The sequence below is a fragment of the Sciurus carolinensis genome, chromosome 8 (genome assembly GCF_902686445.1).
Source record: "Sciurus carolinensis chromosome 8, mSciCar1.2, whole genome shotgun sequence".
Classification (NCBI taxonomy): Eukaryota; Metazoa; Chordata; class Mammalia; order Rodentia; family Sciuridae; genus Sciurus; species Sciurus carolinensis.
The window spans coordinates 48,868,096-48,889,998 of NC_062220.1; the positions used below are offsets into that span (position 1 = coordinate 48,868,096).

The following is a 21,903-nucleotide window of genomic DNA, read 5'->3' on the forward strand; positions in this document are numbered from 1 at the left end:
TACTGAACTGTTGTAAAAACTAGAGAATGTCAAGTTTTAAGGGACCTTAGATATCAGCTAATAAAACCTTTCCATTTTATAGAAGGGAAACTAGAACAGTGTATTGATTAGTCTAAAATGATATGAGTACAGTCATTGGTAAAGCCAGGATGGGGGTATGGGTCAATATCACTTGAATATTATTATTTGTAATTTTAGTCTTCAAGTCTGTGAAATTCCAGTCTTCGTATCTACAGTCTTCTAGTTTATTTATGTAAATATTGCTTCATAGATACTTACAGCACTTTCTAAAATGCTTTCCCCGTATTCCCAGATAAGAGCTCATTTTGTTCATGGATGATATACTCAAAGGAGTCTTTCCACGGAGAAGTTAGAGAGACAGAAATGCTGTGATTCTATTTTTTTAATTGTTATTTTCCCTCTTTCATTATGTCTTTAATTTGAAAGATCTATGCTTATTTGCTTCCAGGATATCTAGGGCAACATGCCTTAATATAATGCTTCTGGGATGTACCATGTCAATTGCTCCTTCCCCTCTTCTTAATCTCTCTGTGCCTCATTTTCTTTCTTTGTGAAATAGGGTACCATCAATACCTACTCCACCCAGTATGGTGAGGTTTAAATGCATATCTAAAGCACTTTGAACATTGATGATACATAGTAAGTACTAACAGCATTAGCTATCATTATTGGCATTGTAGTTACTTACCAAAACCTATTTTCAGTGTCAGTGAGATACCAGTTTTTAAGGCTATTCACAGGAAACCTGAAAAAATATGGCCAAGTATCCTCAGTATAATATTTGAGATTATTCAAAAGACCAGTTTCAGAGCAGAATTATTTTAAGTATTTGTTGAAAATTGTTCCTTGTAATTATGACCAAAGGTAGTGTCAAGGATAGTATGTAGAGAACAGAATATTTTTTAATGTGTAGAATTTATACATTAAAGGTACATTATTATTATATTTATACACCATTGGTTATGAAAGGAAAATGTTTAACAGGAATATGTAAAAACAACCCCATAAGCATGAATCTCTGTACTAATCTTATTGCATAAGGAAATAAAAGTTAATACCTTAATTAGGCCAGGTGCGGTGGTGTACCCCTGTAATCCCAGCAGCTCAAGAGGCTGAGACAGGAGGATCATGAGTTCAAAGCCAGCCCCAGCAATGGCAAGGTGCTAAGCAACTCAGTGAGACCCTGTCTCTAAATAAAAGACAAAATAGGACTAGGGATGCTATGCAGCTCATTGGTTGAGTTCTCCTGAGATCAGTCCCCAGTACCTGTCCCCCAAAATACCTTAATTATCTTATGGATTTTCCTAAGGATTATCCTAAGGATTTTCTACTTCTCTATTTCTGGGCCTTCCCCTGAGTTATTAGATTTTCTTGAGGTCACATTCTTAAATCATAGTTTACACTCAAAGAGAAGTGAAATGGACCCAGTCACAATAAAAATAAGTGTCTAAACATTACATACTTATTGCATGTCAAGTGCTTTATGGACCTAAACTCCTTGAAGTTCACATTTACACTGCAAGATAAGCATGTGATCCCCATTTTTCAAATGAGAAAATGAAGTCTTGAAAAAATTAACTGACTCTCCCAAGGTCACACAACTTGTCAGCACTATAGCAGGAATTCAAACTTAGCTTAGTCATTCCACAATGACATGTGCAGAGTTTCAGCACCTTATTGAAATACCAACATTCTAGAAAATATTGCTTTTTGAATAAATGCAGAAATATCGAGAAAAAACATGGGAGAACAACTCAAGTGGAAAGATAAAAACAGAAGAAATAGCTTTTAAGCCAGTTTTTCTATGAGAAATCAGTGGTTCTCTATGGTGGCATCCAACAGGGTATCCTAGTAAATAAAAATAGATCATGTACTTTTACTGTTAACAATAGATGGTCTGAGAAAGATTTTCTTATTTAAACACTTACTCACATGAACCATGAGCTTTATCTTCCTGAAAATAAAGAATGTTTTTCACATTCTCTGTAGAACATTTGGAATTGCTGTAATATGGGATTCCTTATATCCCTGTTTCCTTTAAAGTCAACATGTAGAACTTTATTCTGGAAGTACCCTGAGAGGAGAAGTTAGGATTGACCTGCAAAGATCACTTTTTCAAGTTTTCCAGGGAGTGCAGAACAAAATGGAACAGCAGTGGCCTGCAGCAGCTCGGTGTCTGAATTTGACAAAGGAGAGAGATAATTGTCACTCTTGGCCTTCATGGGGTCTCTGCTTTGCTTTGAAATCTTTTGTTTTGTTACATAGCAAGCTCCTCCACCTTATTAATTAGATACCAGCTCCTAAGTATGGTAATTATTTGTTGGAAGAAAAATGATGATCTTAAGTAATTTCAGTTTTGCCATTTATCAAGGAAAAAAATTGATGAGTGCTATTTAGAACCATATAATTTTCTTTAGAATCACATGATACCCCTTGCATGTGTACGGGGCAGATGCAGCCGAACCACATGAGGCTCTTCAAGAACTGCTCAAGAGCATCTTCCTCTCTGCAAGAGCAATTGCTTTTTAATTAGACTTTTCAGATTGTCTATACAAGTCATAGTGATTCATTTCATCAAAAATATAATTATCTTAAATATTTTAGGATCTCTAACTGGATTTAATTAAGCAAGAGGGTACCCCCTCATGTTTACATTCACCAAATGGTTGCTGATTCCATGTAACTTTTACAAAAGCCTCATGTTATGTTTATTTTCAAGGCTCTGGATGGCTTGTATTACATATTGTGGCACTAACCCAAAAGACTTTTCTAAAGAGAGGAAACCAGTGTTGAATAATGAACACTCATGTGCTTATTACCTAGTTTAAGAAGATCTTTAATAGTATCTTTGTATCCTGCCCCAGTTTCACCCATTCCCTTCCCAGGGGTGACAATTATTTGTTATTGTAGAATTTCTAGTTGTTGCCATGATTTTCTTATAACATGTATCTGTATCCCTGAGCAGTATACACACATGCACATGCACACGCCAAAGAATCACCATAAAACATAATGGCTAACTTCTGCAGAATTCAATTGACACATATGTAAGCTACAGTGCTGTTCCTTGTTTCACTAATGTTTCTCAAGTGACCAAGTTGTTCTTTGGGAAAGCCTTATTACTCAGGCCTCCCTGACCCACCCCAGACCAAAGTGGAGTCTTCAGAGCTGCCACAGAGACACCTGGAGCTGGAGTAATGGTGAAGACTGGCCTCCAGTGAGGGCTGAATCCAGCCTTAATACCCCTGGGACCTCACCCCACGGATATTGAATCAACCTAAGTAGCATCTAATGCTACTATGAACCAGGAAAATGTGGAACAGAAAAATGCTGGCCTACTCTGATTTCTTTTTTAAAAAAAATAGTTTTAGGGGAAAGACATTTTCAAAACATTTATTCACTATCATCTTAATTGTACAAATTTATGGGGTACATTGTGATGATTTGACACATTATAGTAAAAATCAAAACAGAATAATTGTTATGGTATAGATGCAAGGTGTCCCCCAAAAGTTCATGGTGAGACAAAGCAAGAAAGAATAGATGTGAAATGATTCGGGGTATGAGAACCTTAACCTAATCAGAGCATTAATCCAGTTGAGTGGATTCACTGAGTGGTAACCATAGGCAGCTAGGGTGTGGTTGAAGGAGGCTGGCCACTGGGGCATGCCTGTGGGGTATATACTTTGTCCCTGGTGAAGGGAGCTTGCTCTTTGCTTCCTGATTTTCATGTCCTGAGCTACTTTCTTCCTTCACTTCATCCCACCATGGTGCTCTTTCTCAGCTCAGGGCCAAAGCAATGGAGCCAGCCATCTAAGGACTGAGACCTCTGAAACCATGAGCCCCAAATTAACTTTTTGACCTCTAAAATTGTTCTTGTCAGGTCTTTTGGTCACAGCAACAAAAAAGCTGACTAAAACAGTAATTAGGAATTCCATCTCATTAGTTTGTGTTTGGAGGCTCCTTTTTTCTGTATTTCATAAAATATGTAATAGGTTATGTTGAACTACAGTCAACCCTCTGTTCTCAAAAACATACTTTTTTGTAATCAATATAAATAATTATTGAGCATCCACTACTCTAAACTTCTCTCTGATAAGTGAAATGATAGATAAATGCCTTTGCTCACAACAGGGACATTTACAGTTAAAAAAAAAAATTAATCTTTAGTAAAGATTGTTTGCTTCTGTTTTTTTAAGAAAATATAGGTCATTCCAAATTATCTCTGAAAAATTTCTTCAAAATTAAAAATATATATATTAGCAAAAGTACTATGGTGGCACATACTTGTAATCCCAGAGGCTTGGGAGGCTGAGCAGGATGATCCAGAGTTCAAAGCAAGCCTCAGCAATTTAGCAAGGCCTTAAGCAACTCAGTGAGACCCTGTCTCTAAATAAAATATAAAAATGGGTTTAATCCCCAGTACAAAAAAAAAAAGTATTATGAATAATGCCTCACTAATATGATTCTAGATACCTTAGGTCAGATTATTAATGGAAGCAAATTGGATTTTTAAGTATTCAACATATCAATATCCACATATTGAAATTAGAATAAAAATATTACTAATTTTACCATAGACTTTTCAGTTCTTAGTACTTAGACTTTCATAATAATACTTTCATATATATAATTTACTTGATTGTTCCCCAAATAAATAAGATCCCTTTGAATATTTTCCATTGAACAAATACACCAGAAACTTCTGTATTTGGCAGAAAGTTAACTTCCAAATACAAGTTTTCAAAATGTCACCTGGGCCAAAGTCTTTAGAGAGAAAATAAAGCTAGTCTTTGCTTTGAAAACAATCTAAAATATTAGATTGATTCTAAATTGGAATTTTTTTTGCTGAATTGTCTTGAAAGTTTTTTTCATTTTGTTTTGATTTTTGTCCTGAGTCCAAAAGAACTTCAGGTTTCTGTTTATTTATATGACTTTAGGTTAGGAAGACTGTTAGCTCTTAAATACCCTATTAGGATCCTCTCTTTCCCAGGTAATAATATATTTCCAGTACTTGAGTCTCAGAGTTTCTAGGGACTATAAGAGGATAACTCCCCAAATTAGATTTTCAGTAATGTGCAAGGTAAGACTTCATCGTTTTCTGTCTAAAAACCAATATTGTTGAGAACAATTTAAGAGATTTGGAGAAAAGAGTTTTGTATGGGAATCTTATGGGATCCCTCTCTGCTGTGCTTTTGTCTGGACTAGCATGATACCACAGTGCTTTGCTCTGCCCTCAGTCCAGTCACGAATCTCTCAAAGGCAAAGTTCAATTCCTAGAAACAAAACTTCATTCTCTCTCACCCAAACTAGGTCATCTCTCAAGCAAAAACTTTCAATCTAATTTGCTGAGGAGCATCTTCGTCTTTCTTGGATCCCTAAGAATGACATTGAGACAAATGGACGCTCATTTACAGACCTCAATCTTCATTGTGGTTCAATGAAGTCACTGTCATGGCTTGTTGTTTTCCTGTATATCATATAGTCCATTTTGCCACACAGAATTTTTAACATAGTTGAATTTTCCATGATCAAGAAATGAGAATCAGCTGGATGTGGTGGCCTCACACCTGTAATCCCAGTATCCCGGGAGGCTGTGCCAGGAGGATTGCAAGTTCAAAGCCAGCCTCATTAGTTTAGCGAGGTCCTAAGCCATTTAGTGAGACCCTGTCTCAAAAAATAAAAAGGGCTAGGGATGTGGTTTACTTGTCAAGCACCTCTGGGTTCAATCTCCAGTACCAAAAAAAAAAAAAAAACTAAATGAGAATCATATTTTTCTCTCCTCTAAATAACTATTTCCTTAATTTCAGTTAAGGATCATTTGTTTCTAAAAATAAAAATTAAAAAAATGTGCAAATGTGTTCTTCTCTTCTTTGTTTCAGGGAAAGTAAAGAACAAGAGTAAAACAAAGAACTAAAAGTTAATGTTGTATCTAGTCAGACTATTCCCCAGGAACCTAATAGGATACTTCCTTAGCAACCTGTGGGATGTACCCACTGAATCAGAATCTTAAGTGTGGGCCCAAGATACTGGTGTGCTGGTAAAAATTCCCCAGATGATCTTAATGCACCCAGACTTGAGAAGCCCTAGGTTTCCTGTCATAAAAGAGTATTGAAGACCCATGTCTCCAGGTTGCACTTGCTACTCCATATTATCTGTGTGGCTTTTAATATTGTCAGTTCTGCTTTTGTACCTGGAAAGTTGAAGTGGTGAGTCATGATTGCTACCTCTTTTTTATTTATTTTTTCATCATGAAAATCATAAGCAGAAATGTTCACCTTCCATATTGCAATTAACCCTGTTTGAGGTGAGGAGGTTGTACAGATTGCATCAATGCAGATAGGATGATAAACTTATCATTTCCACTCTATTAACTCTCTTGTAATTAAATCTCCCATGGTGTTTACTAAATGGCTATTACATGATTTTTTTGTAATTTTTTTCATTCATTCATTCTGCAAATATCTATTGGGTATAGCTCATTATATCCCCTTGAGAATGCTCTGTCACAGAACCATGGAACCTGGGGCTGGAAGGGACCTAGTCCAGTTTTCCCAATTAGAAGATGAAAAAATAATCCAGACTCAAGACTAGTCATACCAGACTAACACAGCGAGTGTTTGAAGAACTAGAAATAGACTCAACTACTTTTCCTTAGCCTTTTATCTGAGGCCCCGAGGCCATATTCTATTATAGTTCTATATGACTAATGTAATAAATTACCCAATCTTTAGTAGCTTGAAACAATAATTTCTTATCTCTCAGTTTCCGTGGGTCAGAAATTTAGAAGGGCTCAGCCAGATCAACTTAACTTTGTTCCATGATGTCTGGGACATCTGTTGGCAGATTTATACATGGAGGCTAGAATCATCTGCTGTCTCTCTCATCACAAGTGTGGCAGATGATGCTTGTACCATCAGTGAGAACACCTGTACTTGGCCCTTCCATGTGTTATGGCCTGGACTTCCTACACCATGGTGGCTGGGTTCCCAGGGCAAACCAAGCAGAAACTATCTTACTTTTTATAGCTAATACTAGAAAGTCATGAAGAATTACTTCTTCTCTATTCTTTTGGTCAAATTGATTACTAAAGTGTGCCCAGATTCAAGAGGAGGGAATACAGACCTCACCTCTTACTAGAGGAGTGTCCACATCACATTTTAAGAGTGTCTTGTGAGATGGGATGAATTTCAGAGCTGCCATACTTGGAGAAATAAAATCTGCTCCAGATCAGAGCTTATTCAGGGAAACCTGGTACAAGTTGAAAACTCTGTCCAGACTTTTGTATATGAATGGGGCAAGATAGCATACTCCACCAAGAAGACACCTCTGAAAAACCTAGTCAACCATGCTTTAATACTATGTTCCCTCAAAGTTAATGTCCAAATGTATGCTCTATCTTCATGCTCTGGCTTACTAATGCCATGTAAATGTTATTTAGATGGTAGTAAGAGCCTTGATAAAAGAATTAATAGTAATTTCTTTGTTTTCTAAAGCATTTGGAAAGTGAGAGGGACTTTAGTGCCAACATAAGGACCTTCAACAAGTCAGAAAAATATAATTTAAAACATTGTAATATATATAATATTATAGTATAACTGAATGCAGCAAATGTGCTAGATGTGCTCCTGGAATCCAGAACTTTCCTGTTTCAAACCTATATTTTACAACATCTTGTTTTCTTCCTTATATCTTAATGTAGAGTGTAGCACTGAGTAGGGGTTGTGTCTTTCTCACTCAGTTGTATGCCTAGTGCTGGCAGACCTTGGCAGTATATCAGTATATCCCACTTACTGTGTCAGTATATCAGTATATCCCACTCACTGAGCCATTGTATCTCCTTTCAGAAACATTGTGTGAGGGGGTATATGCATGTGTATGTATGTGTGAGACGAAAAATATTCAAAAACTTTTTTTGTCATTGTAATTTTGTTTTCTACTATTTACCCATGTCAGAGAAGATAGATATTTATTGACTTGATTTCCATTATGAATAAAGACAAATATGGTCCAAACCCACTATAGATATATCATTTAAAAATCTCATTATTTTAGAATAATAAAGAACAATATATATATGAAATGTTATGTCGAGAGACAAGAATTATTGAAAAATTTTAAATTCAATATTATATTATTTTCTGTTGTGATTAATGCAATGCAACTAGAACAGTTAAAGCACTTCATATTACTTAACTAACTTGTTTTAATGGTGGAAAAACTTAGTTTTACTTTTCATTTTTAAAACTTACCATATTCTCCTCTTGTTTGGAAAATAGTCTGCTTTTCTGCTTTTTTTTTTTTTTCTTTTCGGCCTTTCTCTTGCTAGTATAGTTGAGCAAATAATAGCATAACTGAGAATAAATGAAAACTGTTTTGCCATACAGTTATCAATTTGGCTACTAACATAGATGAAACCAGTGTTATTATTTTATTTAGGAACTATTTCTCATTTTGCATTCAATAATTCAAATATATCCATAATATTCAAAGGTAAGATGAAAAAAATCTCCCTAATCCTTTCCATTTACTGCAAAGTTAATTTATTATGTAGTAGGTCCTAAAGGAAGAGCTTCCTTATTAACTTCTCTTTTTTAACCACTAAACATTTAGATGGCCCAAGTCCTTGTTCTCCCCAATTTCAAAGTTCTATCAGCGAATTTGGGGGGGGGGGTGGCGCATATTTTTCTAAATGTTTTTAGAATTAAAAAACAAAGTCTTTGAATTAAAAATGTAGCTGGGACAGAGTACTTGATTCAAGCATTATTAATTAAATAACCATAAGCAAAACCCCAAATGACTCCTCTAAAATTAAATAAAAAGCATTGCTTTAAAAGGGAAATATATAAAATGTTTTATCTCAGGTTAAAATATTACTAAATGCAATATTGAAATATTCACATATCAAAAATTACCCAATCATGACAATTATATATTACATCCTAAAGAAATGAAAATCTTGCACCATATTTTTTACTACTTGTCAGAACACTCTATTATTCTCTTCTATATAATGCTTAAAGATTTATTTGGAAAAATATATCATGTGTTTAGTCTAACATGAAGGTCATAAAGATTTTTGGATGGTTAGGGATCTTTTATATTTTATCAATGTTTATGATATGTTTGCCCATAATCATTATGCATCATTACATTTCTAGCCAGAAGTAATAACATTTTTCAGTTGATTCTGAAAATAATATGTATGCATTTGCATGTACCACATGCAACAAAAGATATAAATGGATGGGACAGATGATTCCTGAATTTGCTAGTCACCCTGATTATCCACAGACTGAAAACATGACAACGAAATATCTATGTAAGATCTAATTCCTAGTTTGCCTGAATTTTTCACTTCATTAATTGATTCAGTCTCCTCTGGTGTCTATTTTGGCATAAATTAAGTGCATTCTGTTTGAGATTAATTCCTCAAAGGTTTCCAATTGGTGAGTGCACAGGTATCTTAACCATTTTTATGGACAGTTTGACCTAGAAGAGTCTTAGCCAGTTATTTCTGTACTAAGTTTATAGTTTACTTAATTTTAGCAAGGGAAGAAGAAAGAGGAACCCAAATTTCCTATTTATAACCCAGTTCTATAGAAATTACTCCTATGAAATAAGGGAGAAGTTACTATCTAGACTCTTAGTACACATACTATAGATCTTAGAGACCTAGAATGGAATCCCATGTCTGCCATCTTCTCACCTGCAGACCTTCACCCTGAGAGTTGTTGAGAGAGTTCGTTTAAGTATAGAAAGTAAAAGCACGGAACTATAGGCACAGGGCTATTACTATTACAAACAAGTGGTCATCACAGGAACCCCTCGCCAGGAATCTGAGTTCTCTGCCTGTAATGCTTTTGACTAAGCATTCATTTCCAACAAGATTAATTAAAAATAATTCAGGTCTACCCACTAGATCATTCAATCACCATTTATAGTCAGCTCTTTCTATTTGTTTCTTTCTACATGAAAGTTCAATGTCAAAAGAAGAATTAAGGTTTAAATTCAATAAAATTACATCGAAAAGTCATGTCACTTAATGCTTTAATTGGAATTTTTTAAAAGTCCACCCTCCTTTGTGAGTCCACATGCCCTCTGATAACCACTTTGAGAGTGTGGTACACCCAAATGGAAAATATATTACATTTTGCTTTGACTCATTCTTCCCTTCTGTTAATTAAGCGCATTGAATTTGTTTTGGGTGAAATATCCAGTATGTACATTAGAACGTTCTTATGTCAGTATTTGTGCAGTAAGTATACATTTACTTTTCTTTGGTTATGTGCCATATGACAATATAAATTGTATTTAGTATATATGTTTTCATAAAATACTCTGAGAGTATCCTGTGACATACCATAGACTGATCCTAGCTCTTTTTAAGTTAATCAGAGGCTCCAGATTTCATGAAATTAGGAGTGTTGATTCTTATTGATGAAAATGGAGAACAGGTTATCTTTTTTTCTTGGTCTATATGAACAATTAAGTGAAGACATAGACCTCACCAAGCCCGACTTTCTAGTGCTGCAGAAACAAGTGTTGTATGGTAACAACAGTTTTTTTGTTTTGTTTTGTTTTGTTTTGTTTTCTGCTTTTCCATCCCCTTGTTTTTTTTTATTCAAGTTCAGGCTTCCTCCAGCATTCCCACCCTGAAGTTCCCATGGGCCTGTCTTACCTGAAAGTGTCCCCTGCCCTTTTCAGTTCTGGCTCTCTGCCCTCCCTGCTTATCATTGCCTTGTCAGCAGGTTGTCCTTTTGAAATGCTGCTATTATGCTAACATTTGCTCAGTCAGGTAATAGCTAACTTAAAACAGCTTCCTATGTCCCATTTGAACAGCTTTCCCATTCCTTCAGTCTACTGACTGTGAGAGAGGGAGAGAGAGAGAAAGAGAGAGAGAGATCAACAAGGAAGTATTTGGTGCCCCTTTCATGATGCTAAGACTGCTTATTCTTCATTGACTCTGTATAACTCTAATTTGGCCTATTGGGACTTTTTTATTTCAGGATTATTAGCCAATTCCTGAACGAGAAGTTAAGGCTTGGGAAAATAAGCTGGAAAGCTGAGACTCTCTAGATCTTAGAGTTCACAATGACCAACTGGAGTGTGTGCATGTAGGGTGAGGGTTGACAAGAGACAACTGTTTGACCAAATGATTCAAAATGATTCAACAAACAACTGAGCCACCTGGACATTTGGTAGAATGTGCTCACAGCTACAGAATCCTGTTTATTTTCTACAGAGCCATTTAGTAATTTCCTTCTGTAGTGTGCATATCGCTGTTTTTGTTTAAGGATGTTATGGAAACACACTAAATTAAACATTACCTCCATGACTGCTCTCAAGGTCACTGTGAGCTGGTGGCATAGCTGTAAGTATGCAACTGAGAAACACATGCTTCCTGGTGAATCTGGATGGCAAACCATGAAACTGGTCATTCATAAAAACCACTTCATGTTTTAAACTTATGAGCTATCCAGCAGAATCTGATCCTCCTCCAGTGTACCATATCTCAGTAGGTTCCATCCCGATCGGCCCTGTTACTAAAGACACAAACATGGATGTATCCTTCATGTCTTCCTCCCTCTCCCCATTTTAATCCAAGATCAAGTCCTGTCAGTTTCACCCCTCAACTCACCTCAGGTCACTAGTGTCTCACCTTGGACAATTACAATGAACTCCATTCTGTTTCTGTTCTTGTCTTCCAGATTGTCCTCTAAGGTACCTGAGTGTGCCTGTCATGTCGGCTCTCACCCACTAATGCCTGTCTTCTCCCAGTGTCTCCACTAGTCTTTTCTTTGTACACCATTACTTCCTCTTATACTGAATTGGGGCCCACCCTAATGATACCGCCATTTACCGGCGTCATTCCCTCTAATGTTGAAGATTGAACACTAGAGAAGCACTCTAAGGCAAGCATATTAAGCAGGTTTTATTTAAAGGTAATTACACAGACTTCTCCCGGCAGGAAGAAGGGGGCCATGGCTGATGTTTTAAAGTCCCCAGAAGTGAGCGCACCCTACATCTTTTATAGGTTAAAGTCTCTTTTGTTCTCCAGTTTTCTCCCCCCTTATCTCTCCTTCCTGCCTATGTGACTAGGCCTGGTTTTGCATTAAGTGAAAAGCCATGGGCAGGGGGAGGGCCAAGGTGATTCAGGCAGATAAGGGCCTAGGGGACATTAATTAGCAGCTCCATGCTTGCAGTCCTTGATAAAGGCAGGTAAATTTGGTAATCAATGGGCTCTGGGGCTCCTTGACATTCCATTCTCCCAGGGGCAGTCTCCAACTTCCAGAGGCAGATGGCTTCATGGCTTCATTTCCTCGATTTGACCCGATCCCCTATTTCTACACTAACTATCTGTCCTTAATTCTGGCTTCACTAATGGCCTTATTTTATCTTAATTACCTTCTGAAGGTTCAGTTTCAAATACAGTCACATTTTGAGGAAGCATGGGGTTGGAACTTCACCTAGGAATTTGGGGAGTGAAGAATGCAGTTCTACCCATGATGTATGGCCTGTGGGTCTGATGCTCTGTACCTTTGCAGCCATGTCTTAACTTAGCCCACGGGATCCTTAGATTTAGCACATGCTCTCGCACCTTGCAGTTCACATGTTTTCAGTACCTGGAGTTCTTTCCTCCTGTACTTGATAAGCTCCTACTCCTTCACCAAGACCAACTTCTCAGACCATTCCAGGGAAGCCTCCCTGCCTGTCCTTGCTAGGTAAATACCCTTATTAGAGACTGTCAGAACTTCAATGACTTTTTATTTTTGTTTAATACTGAAGATTGAGTCCAGAGATGCTATACTACTGAGCTACAGCTCCATACTTTTTCCTTCTCTTTCTTTCTTTCTTTTTTTCTTTTTCTTCCTCCCTCCCTCCCTCCCTCCCTTCCTTCCTTCCTTCCTTTGACAGAGCCTCATTAAGTAACTGAGGGTCTTAAGTTTCCAGGGCTGGCCTTGAACTTGTGATTTTCCTGCATCAGCCTCCCAAATGGCTGGGACTACAGGCATACACCACTGCATTCCAAAGGCCCTTTGGTAGCATTTATCATAATTGCAATTTTCCACTTATTCTTCTAACTTTTGTATTATATGTTTGTCTTCTCTACTTCGCTTTAAAACCCATGTAGGCATGTGTCATATGCTTTTTTTAGCATTATTTTTCCAGGATCCAGCAGACCTTTTACACAAATTAGAAACTCAACCAATTTTTTGTTTGTTTTAGTAAATGAGATGATTCCATAAGATTATTTAAATCATTAATGAATATAACCCAATTAAATGAACATAAGGAAAAAGTGTTCATTTCAGAGTTTCCACCCCTGAGTAAGAGATCAAAGATTTCACATAGAAATCTTTAGTTGTGTGCTGGGTGCACATTATAGGAACATGCCTATGCTGCCAGCTTCTAAGGAGGCTGAGGCGGGAAGGTCACAAATTCAAGGCAAGCCTCGACAACTTAGTGAGACTTTGTCTCAAAATAAACAATAAAAAGACCTAGGATGTAGCTCAGGGGTAAAGTGTCACTGGGTTCAACTCCCAGTACCGTAGAAAGAAAGAAATCAATCAATCTCTAGTTGTGAACAAAATCTTATATCTGCCCCATAATGATTTTCTTTCCACCATTGTTTGGCTCTCACACAGGCAATACATTCATTCACAACCTCTAGCCATTTATCCATTCTGTTGAAAATCTTGTCTGTTTGTCTTGTTTTATTGTCCCATTATGTTTTATGCTTTTTTTCTTTTTGCTTTTTTATGATGATTTTAGCAATCCCTATTGAAATGCTTATTAACCAAGACAACCACATTACTAAAGTATTTTAATGACATTGCATTCTGTATTGATGGTCACTCAAAGGCGGCTGTTCTTATTGTTCCTTCATGAAGGATTGTGTCCCAATGTCTAAAGGAAAAGAAAGGAACTATTAAAATGAATAATAGCCCTGATTCAATGTTTTCTATTTCTCGGGCACGCTCTGGAGCTGTCCAGTAATGGGAATCCTCACAATTCTTTTCATGCAATTCTCTAATGAAATAGGCATCTGCCCCTTTCCAAGCAGTATCCCTAAATTGAGTTTCTTTGTTTGACACACTGCCATCCAGAGGGGGGAAGTGACCTTTCCCCACAGGGAGACACGAGTGTAAAATGTATCCTCTAGGTCCTGAAGTCTTGACTACTATATATAGCACAGGGTTATTCTGTCCACCATTTTTCTCCCACAGGAAAATCCTTTCTGCTTCCTCTTTTCTCCATCCCTTAATATTGAGCATGATCGTGATTGGTTCTCAGTTCCCTATGTTCTCTTTCTTCATAGTATTACAGTTATTGAAAGAGAATCTATAATACAATCTTCATTTTACAGCTATAGCTCACATCTTGCCAAAGGTTGCTGGATCATTTGATATCTCCAGATTTATGTTCAAGTCATTCCTTCTAAACCACTTCCCCAGACATTTATTTTTCCTTCCTGACTGAGGGGATAAACTCTAAATAATGCCAATCATGTAGAGCTTTTTTCCTGGTTTCTTTCTTTTTGTTATTATTAGTATTTTTAATTGTGGTGAAGTACACATAGCATAATGCTCAAATTTCTCTTGAATCCTGCTTTCGGTTATTCTGGGTACATACCTAGAAGTGTAAAAACTGGATCATTTGGTAATTCTTTTTTTAATTTTTTAAGGGAACCATCATACTTTTTTCCTTAGAAGTTACACTATTTCATATTTCAGAAAAAAAGTGCAAAGAATCCAATTTCTCTATAACCTTGCCAACATTTGTTATATTCTGTTTTGTTTTTATATGTGGTTTTTATAAGTGGTATCTCATGGTGATTTTCATTTGTATCTCCCTGATAATTCATAATATAGAGCATCTTTTCATATACTTACTGCACATTTGTATACTTTCTTTTTTGAGAAATATCTATCCATGTTCTTTCCCCACTTTTAAATGGTGTTGTCTGAGTTCTGTTTTATTTTTCAAGAATTGTTGAGTATTTTGGTTTTATGTTCATTTTATTGATAACTTATATAACACCTATTTTTTCTATAAAATATTATGCTAAAAATACCATATCAAGAAAACTTGAATATAATTCACATAAAGTTGCTAATATGGCATTTCTTGTGTTTGTCTCAAAATACATTACAAATTTATCACAATACCTGACACACAGTAGGTGTTTTCTAGTGTTATCTAAGTGTTCATTTAATTCATTCTTAACACTTGTTTTTTCTGGAGCTATGAGCAACCCACAGGGATTCATGAGCTTATAAAAATTAGCAATTTATTTTGAAATGAACTTACATGTTGTTGTTATTATTAGAACTTTAATATAAACTTTTAAAGGAAGATTTTGAACCTACACTGAAAATTAATGTTAAATTAATTGACTTTATTTATACATGGTTTAAGTATTTACAGGCATATATTTTAAAATTGATCCACTGGGTCTGAAATTAAAATTTATTATACTTGCTGAAGAATTCTGTTTCTCTTAAGAAAGGAAAAGACTATTTGGAAATACAGTGTTAAATTATTTGTATAAAAACTGCTCCCATATATTCATGAAGTAATAGATATTTGTGTCCCTTTGGATAATCTTTTGAAATATTTAAAAGATAATCGTATCAACCAAGTAAAGGTCGTTTGCAATTCTCTTTTCAACTAAGCAGAGAACTATTTCATTTGTCTAATAATTGGACTAGATACGACCACAACTTAAGTTTACATTTCAAACATAAGTTTACAATTTTAATATATAAATTTAAAAATAACTTAAAAAGGGAATTATTTTTGTTAGATAAAAGGGAAAAACAATTCTATCATTTAGGCTGAAAAATACTGAAATGAGCTCTTTTTGAGAAAATTTCAATATTCAACAGTGAAAATTCATACATAGAATTTTTAGAATTCGGAGATACCCAATTGAGATTAAGAAATTCAGAACACAGATTAAGAAATGGAGGAATACGTATGAAAAACTTTAGACAAATTATTGTTTTATATGTCTTTTAGTTAAATCATTTTCAGTGGTGGTACTATTACAGCTAAGTTTCTGGGGAAAAATGTGAATTGTAGAAAATTCAACACTGAGGTAGATGGCAGGTCAAATTGATCATTTATTACCTTTTCCAGTTCAAAATATATTCTTTTTATTGCCTACAAGTTCAGGAGTTTAATAAAAATAAGCAATATGAGCACTGGATTTAACTTCAACTTGCTCCTCATACGAGAATGAGCCAAGAGCCACTTTAGAATATTAAGACTCCCTGCTATACTATATACTATACTAAGGGACAGTATAAATAAATGTGTTTGCATGTGATTTCACCTCCTCTTTTTCAGGGAGTTAGTTAGGTCCTTTTGTTATCCCACTTTGTAGACATAGTTTGTCTGCTTCTCTCTTTATTTGGTCTTTACACCTCATCATGGAGATGGGAAGTTTGGCAGCTTCCTGAAGGGAGGAGGCTGGGAGATAATAGGAGAGGAGAAAGACCAGATGAAATTGTCCAAAAAAGACCATCCACTGCACATACTTGATTCCCATTGCCATGCATGCACTTTCTGACTTTGGACAAGGTCCTTTCTCCTCTCTGAGTTTTGATTTCATATTCAAATGAAGGTATCTGATTCGATCATCGCTAGTGTCTAATTATCTCTAGTGCTTAAACTCTGGGAAAATTCATATCCTTCCAGTTGTCCCAAATGGAAGTGTACTTATTTTCACAACCAGTCTCACCACACTCTTCCCTCTTTGACTAAAACAGACACAACTGGATGTACCAACCAATTAATTGAAAAGGGAGTGCAAACCATTTTGGAGGGACTAAGCAAACACCATTGTAGTGACTGACACTTTCATTTTGCTTCCTCTAGACACTATTGAAGATGCAGAAATTTAGGCCTTTTCAATGTGACCTTGGGATTATTCAGAATTGGTACCTTCCTTGATACTTCCCTTTAGTAAACCACGGAAGGCACGGGGGGCCTAGGACAGGGGTGGCAGAGCTATTGTCATAGTGGCTGCACTGCTGCCACTATATAAGAGCTCATTCCACGGCAGCATCTCCAGGGAAGAGGTGAGAACCACATGGAAATATCATTGCACCACTAGGATCCTGGTATCAGTGGTGCATGGCCTTTTCTTTTCAGATGAACTTGGAAATATTGGTCAAAATTTTCCCTGGAGTAGATAGATCATACTCCCTCAGTGTTCCTAAAAGATTATCAGGGAAGAATAATTGGACAGAAGTTATTTTATTCTTATAATGTGAAATTATTTTGTTTCAGGAAACAAATTATTTTTGTTCTACTGAGTCAGAAAACAATACAGTTTTGCCTGGGGTGGGGGCAGGCAGACAAGAGGAATGATAGGTGTGAGCATCAAACATTTCCCTTTCAAGTCTCAAGGGTTGTGGTGGATGTAGGGACACATCTGATTTACAAACACTAAGTGAGTGCCCAAGACAGCAGATCACATATTTTATAACCAGTGGAAGAAAGACACTGCTCAACAAAGGAAATAAGTGGCTAAAGAAATTCTGCTGGCATTCTTTGAGTATCAAATATTGCTGAGGTTACATATTATAACTATCTTATGGTCTACTATTTTGTAGTCAGGGGTTTCTTTATTTCAAGTACAGATCTTGTAAAACCTAACTACTTTTAGCTACATTTAAATAATGTTACATTGATAGTATATATTAGGGAAGGCAAATGTGAAATTCCCTGGTTAGGGGGAATTTGCAAAGAAGCAAAACAGTGATAAGAATTAAAATGGGAAATTTGATCAATCTTCTGTATTATCACTGAAAGTGTTCTGCCTTCGTGTTTTGTTGGGAGTTGTTTTTATGAACATGTTATGACTATTCTTTATTGACCACTGAGATTCATTTCCCTTTATAGTCTTTTAATTACATTTGTGAAATACATTTTTAACACCTAATCACCATCAGGGCACTCTTAAGAGATGTAATTAGAAAGCCTATCAGACATTCTGTCTTAAATCTATTGCTAATTAGTACTAAGTCTTTTTTTATTGCTACATTGCTATTGATATCATGAATGAAGCTTTAATACAGAAAATGGTATTCTCATTGGTTTGTCTTCTTTTAACTTGTTATTCCTTATTATGATTATTGTCAAGCATTTTTAATGTATAATTTCAGTTGCCTGAAAACAAATAGTAAGATCCAGCAATTAAGGTGTGATAGTTCTAACTGTCCCTTCTTCTGTCTACAGCTTTCTCATTTTGAACTCCAAAGCTACACCACAGCCAACATTCCTATCAGCAATGGTGATTAAAGCCAGAACAGAGTAAGACAGTTCATTTTGTTTCTTCCTATTTTCCCCTCTTCCTTTCTCTGTATTGAAGAAATTCCTACATTTTGTAAGAATTAAAAAATGCAGATGAACAAAATATAAATAAATAAAATTGCTCACAACCCCATTACCTGGAGGGTTCTAGTCTGTTTTAATACTTTTAAATTTGGCCACATGTGTTTTTATGCATCAATCAACCAGGGTAACAGACAGATTCTCTAACTAAACACTTGGTTCCACCTATATCTTTCCAAATATATCAGAGTTTTCTTGGACTGAGAACAGAAACTAAGAAGAGAACTCTGTTGCCTGTAACAACAGAGTAATTGTCTCTGGTCTTACAAAGACATGCCCATGAGCAACCCTGCCCATTAATCACAAGAAAGAAGTAATGAACTTAGTTTAAAGTCAGTCTGGAGAAACTATTGCTAGTCAGATCCTGTTCAGGTTAACTTTGGTCAAGTCAGTTACCCGCTTAGTGACTTTGAATAAATCCCACCTCTTACTTCTGCACTGCTTCCTTTAGTTGCTATCATTGAATAAATATCACCACCAGAGGGAACCAAGGAGATGCAAGATGTCACAGGAATGTGGATCAGATATTGGGAAAATTTGAATAAAGATTACCTATGGATCTAAGTACCTAGATGCTTCCAGGTACTCTAAAATAACTAAATTTGGGCAGTTTTGACTTCTCAGCTCATCCACATTGCCAAACCAAATTACATTAAGGAAAATTACTTTCTTGGAATTCTTAATTAAGTTTGTTTGAATAAACCTTCGTTTGTATGCTGTAACTTCTTTATATACTTGTTTTTTTTTAAAAAAGTGAGCTGACAAGGTGAGTCATTCAAGTTCTTCATAAGAACTAAGCTTTCTTTAATTAAGTAAAATATTCATTTCACCTGAAAACTTAAATTACCATATTGAAATTGACTTTGACACCATCATTTTAGATAAAAGTCCTCATGTTAGAGTTTTGAATATTAGCTGTTTGTGTCATGGTAGGAAACAACTGATATGATGAAAATTATTTGCATCACCATGGCTGACGTTTAGAGATGCAACTTGGCTAGCCATCCCTGATGTCATTAATCTCACTTAATCTCTCTGTTTTTCAAGGGAATCCAGCTAATTTTACACCTTTTGAACTGCTTACACAGCCATGCAAAAAGAATAACTTCCAATTCACTCAAATATCTGGGAAATGGATCCTTAAATAATTGAATAAAAAGAAAAAGTTTGTAATGATTAAATTACATTTGATAGGGCTTCTCTCTATTAATAAATATGTGCTTCTGGAATTGGAAATGCAGGAACAAACTGGTCCTTCATAAGGATCTTGATGAGCTCTCTTTGTATAGAATCCCATATGTGGTGGAAGGATTGGAGATGTGCATGTTAAGGGTAAGCAAAAGGGCATTCTCTGCAATGTGTAAAGACTCTGTAAGAGCAAGTACTGCATCTGACTTAGTAAATATTTGATGAGTGAATTTATAAGTACCAAAAATGCTCTCTGCCTCATTCCAGCCCACCTCCATTTCTGCAAACACAAATATAAAAGATAGATACAGGATGCATCACAAGGTTATAGGGGAAAGGAGGAATGTAGCTTCCAGCTAGTGAGCGTTGGCACAGTATGCCTGTGGTTAGCAGCCAGCAATTGTTTGCTTAGTGCATGTTCTGTTTAGCAATGGTTGTTAAATATTTTGACACTTTAGGATGTCCCTTTATTTAACATCATTTATCAGTCTAAGCACCTTCTAGCCTAAGATATCCTCAAAATCAGAACTACAAAAACAAACAAACAAAACCCTGAAGGCGATTAAGAGAAATCCAACTGGGCAAGAGGAAGAACTGCAATCGTGGTTACTTCTGTTTAAACAAGACCAGGTTTTAGAGGTTTCTCAGCAGAGTATTAAAGGCAACTGGGAAAACCCTTTGATGGGAGACAGGGTGGTAATTTAGAACATGCATTAGGTTGGAACATATGATAGAGGTTTTAACCAGAGCTCTTCCACCAACTTCTAATGGATTGGAGGGAAATTGTTTTGGTAGGTTTTCCTAGTTCATTTGACAGTGAGACATTTGGAATGTTTGAATTGTAAGACCCCTCTTAGGACCATCATCTAATGAAAGCAGGCATATATATTACTAGGGTGTGCATGAGGGCACCAGAATGTGTTGTCTAAGGACTACATCTTAATTTCTCTATTTTAAATTCCTGTTGGTATTTAGAGAATGGTTCGATGTATGTGTGGCATTGACTTCTACATAGGTATTTTAAAATTTGGCTTAAAAGAGTTTATAACTTTTGTCAGCCAATATAGTGCCCCTATAATTGTCCTGATTAAATAGTGCCTTGTAGATATGCCTCTGAAAGATGTGCTTCATTGAGTATTCCTGATGATGGGACAAAGAAAATAAAGGTAAAGCTGTGAAGAAATAGATGGCTTTATAATCAAACAAGCAAATAATCCAAAGTCAAAGTAAAGCCTTGTTCTGATTTTCTGAGACATCTTTCAGGTATACCAGATGACTGGTCATGGGTCATCTGTCTCTCTTATTTTCTTTTCAAATTCAGAATTTCCAAGCTGCATTTTCTCTCAACTAACTACTATTTGCTTGATGTTGTCCTTCCTACTTGGGTCCTGATTTAAACTCCCTAAGCCTCCAATCAAAACTGTTCTTCTCAAGGTCAATGAACACATCCAGTATCACCCTGAATCCTACCTACTTGAAATTCAACATTCACCTTTCTCCAAATTCTACCTGCAACCCATCCATCCTTGCATTCCATCTTGTAATCATCTCTTTTATTAAGCCATTGGCCTGTCATTCATCCTGTGTTTTCCATGACTGTCACTCTCTTTTAAGTCTTTCTTCATTCCTTTCTTTCTTTCCTTCTTTTAAATAATCTTATCTTCATTCCAATGCTACATTTCTTTGCCTTGTTTTTTTTTCTTTGATACTTATAAAGCCATCTATTTCTTCACAGCTTTACCTTTATTTTCTTTGTCCCCTCATCAGGAATATTCAATGAAGCACATCTTTCAGAGGCATATCTACAAGGCACTATTTAATCAGGACAATTATAGGGGCAAGCTCAATGCTTGTTACAGTTGAAAATAATGGAAGAGTCTTTAAGTCTCTTCAATTAATAATCAGAAAGGATCTTGTGTCTTGCTTAATTCCTCTCAATCATTTCCAAATATTCATCTTCAGATCTATTTTTATACTGTCTTTATTCACCTGGGTTGGTCATGGTACAATTGTAAAACTAGTGTGTTGGGTTTTGAAACCATGGGGCTCCCCTTTTCTGCAGCAAGATGACTGTGCAGTTACAGTCACCTTAAAAGTAACGAGTCTTCAATGGTCTCCAATGCTCTTCATTTTAATGATATTGTTGAGTCAAACAGAGCAACTTCTACATTACAAAATGTCGATTGACATCAAACAGATGGCATGGTTAATAGAAGCCAATTAGCTGACTAATGACCCCATATTCACCTTCATTGAAAAGTTACCTTCTCACCAAGATTAAATCCC

The 21,903-nt window shown here is 36.0% G+C and overlaps 1 protein-coding gene across 1 annotated transcript in view; it reads left to right on the top strand.

The window, feature by feature from the left end:
• Calcr (calcitonin receptor) overlaps positions 1-21,903 on the top strand; it is a 116,132-nt gene that overhangs the window by 47,050 nt on the left and 47,179 nt on the right. The window contains exon 3 of the mRNA XM_047561845.1: positions 18,274-18,348. Within this exon, the coding sequence (XP_047417801.1) occupies positions 18,326-18,348 (23 nt within the window). The 5' untranslated portion in view covers positions 18,274-18,325. The remainder of the gene's footprint in view (positions 1-18,273; positions 18,349-21,903) is intronic.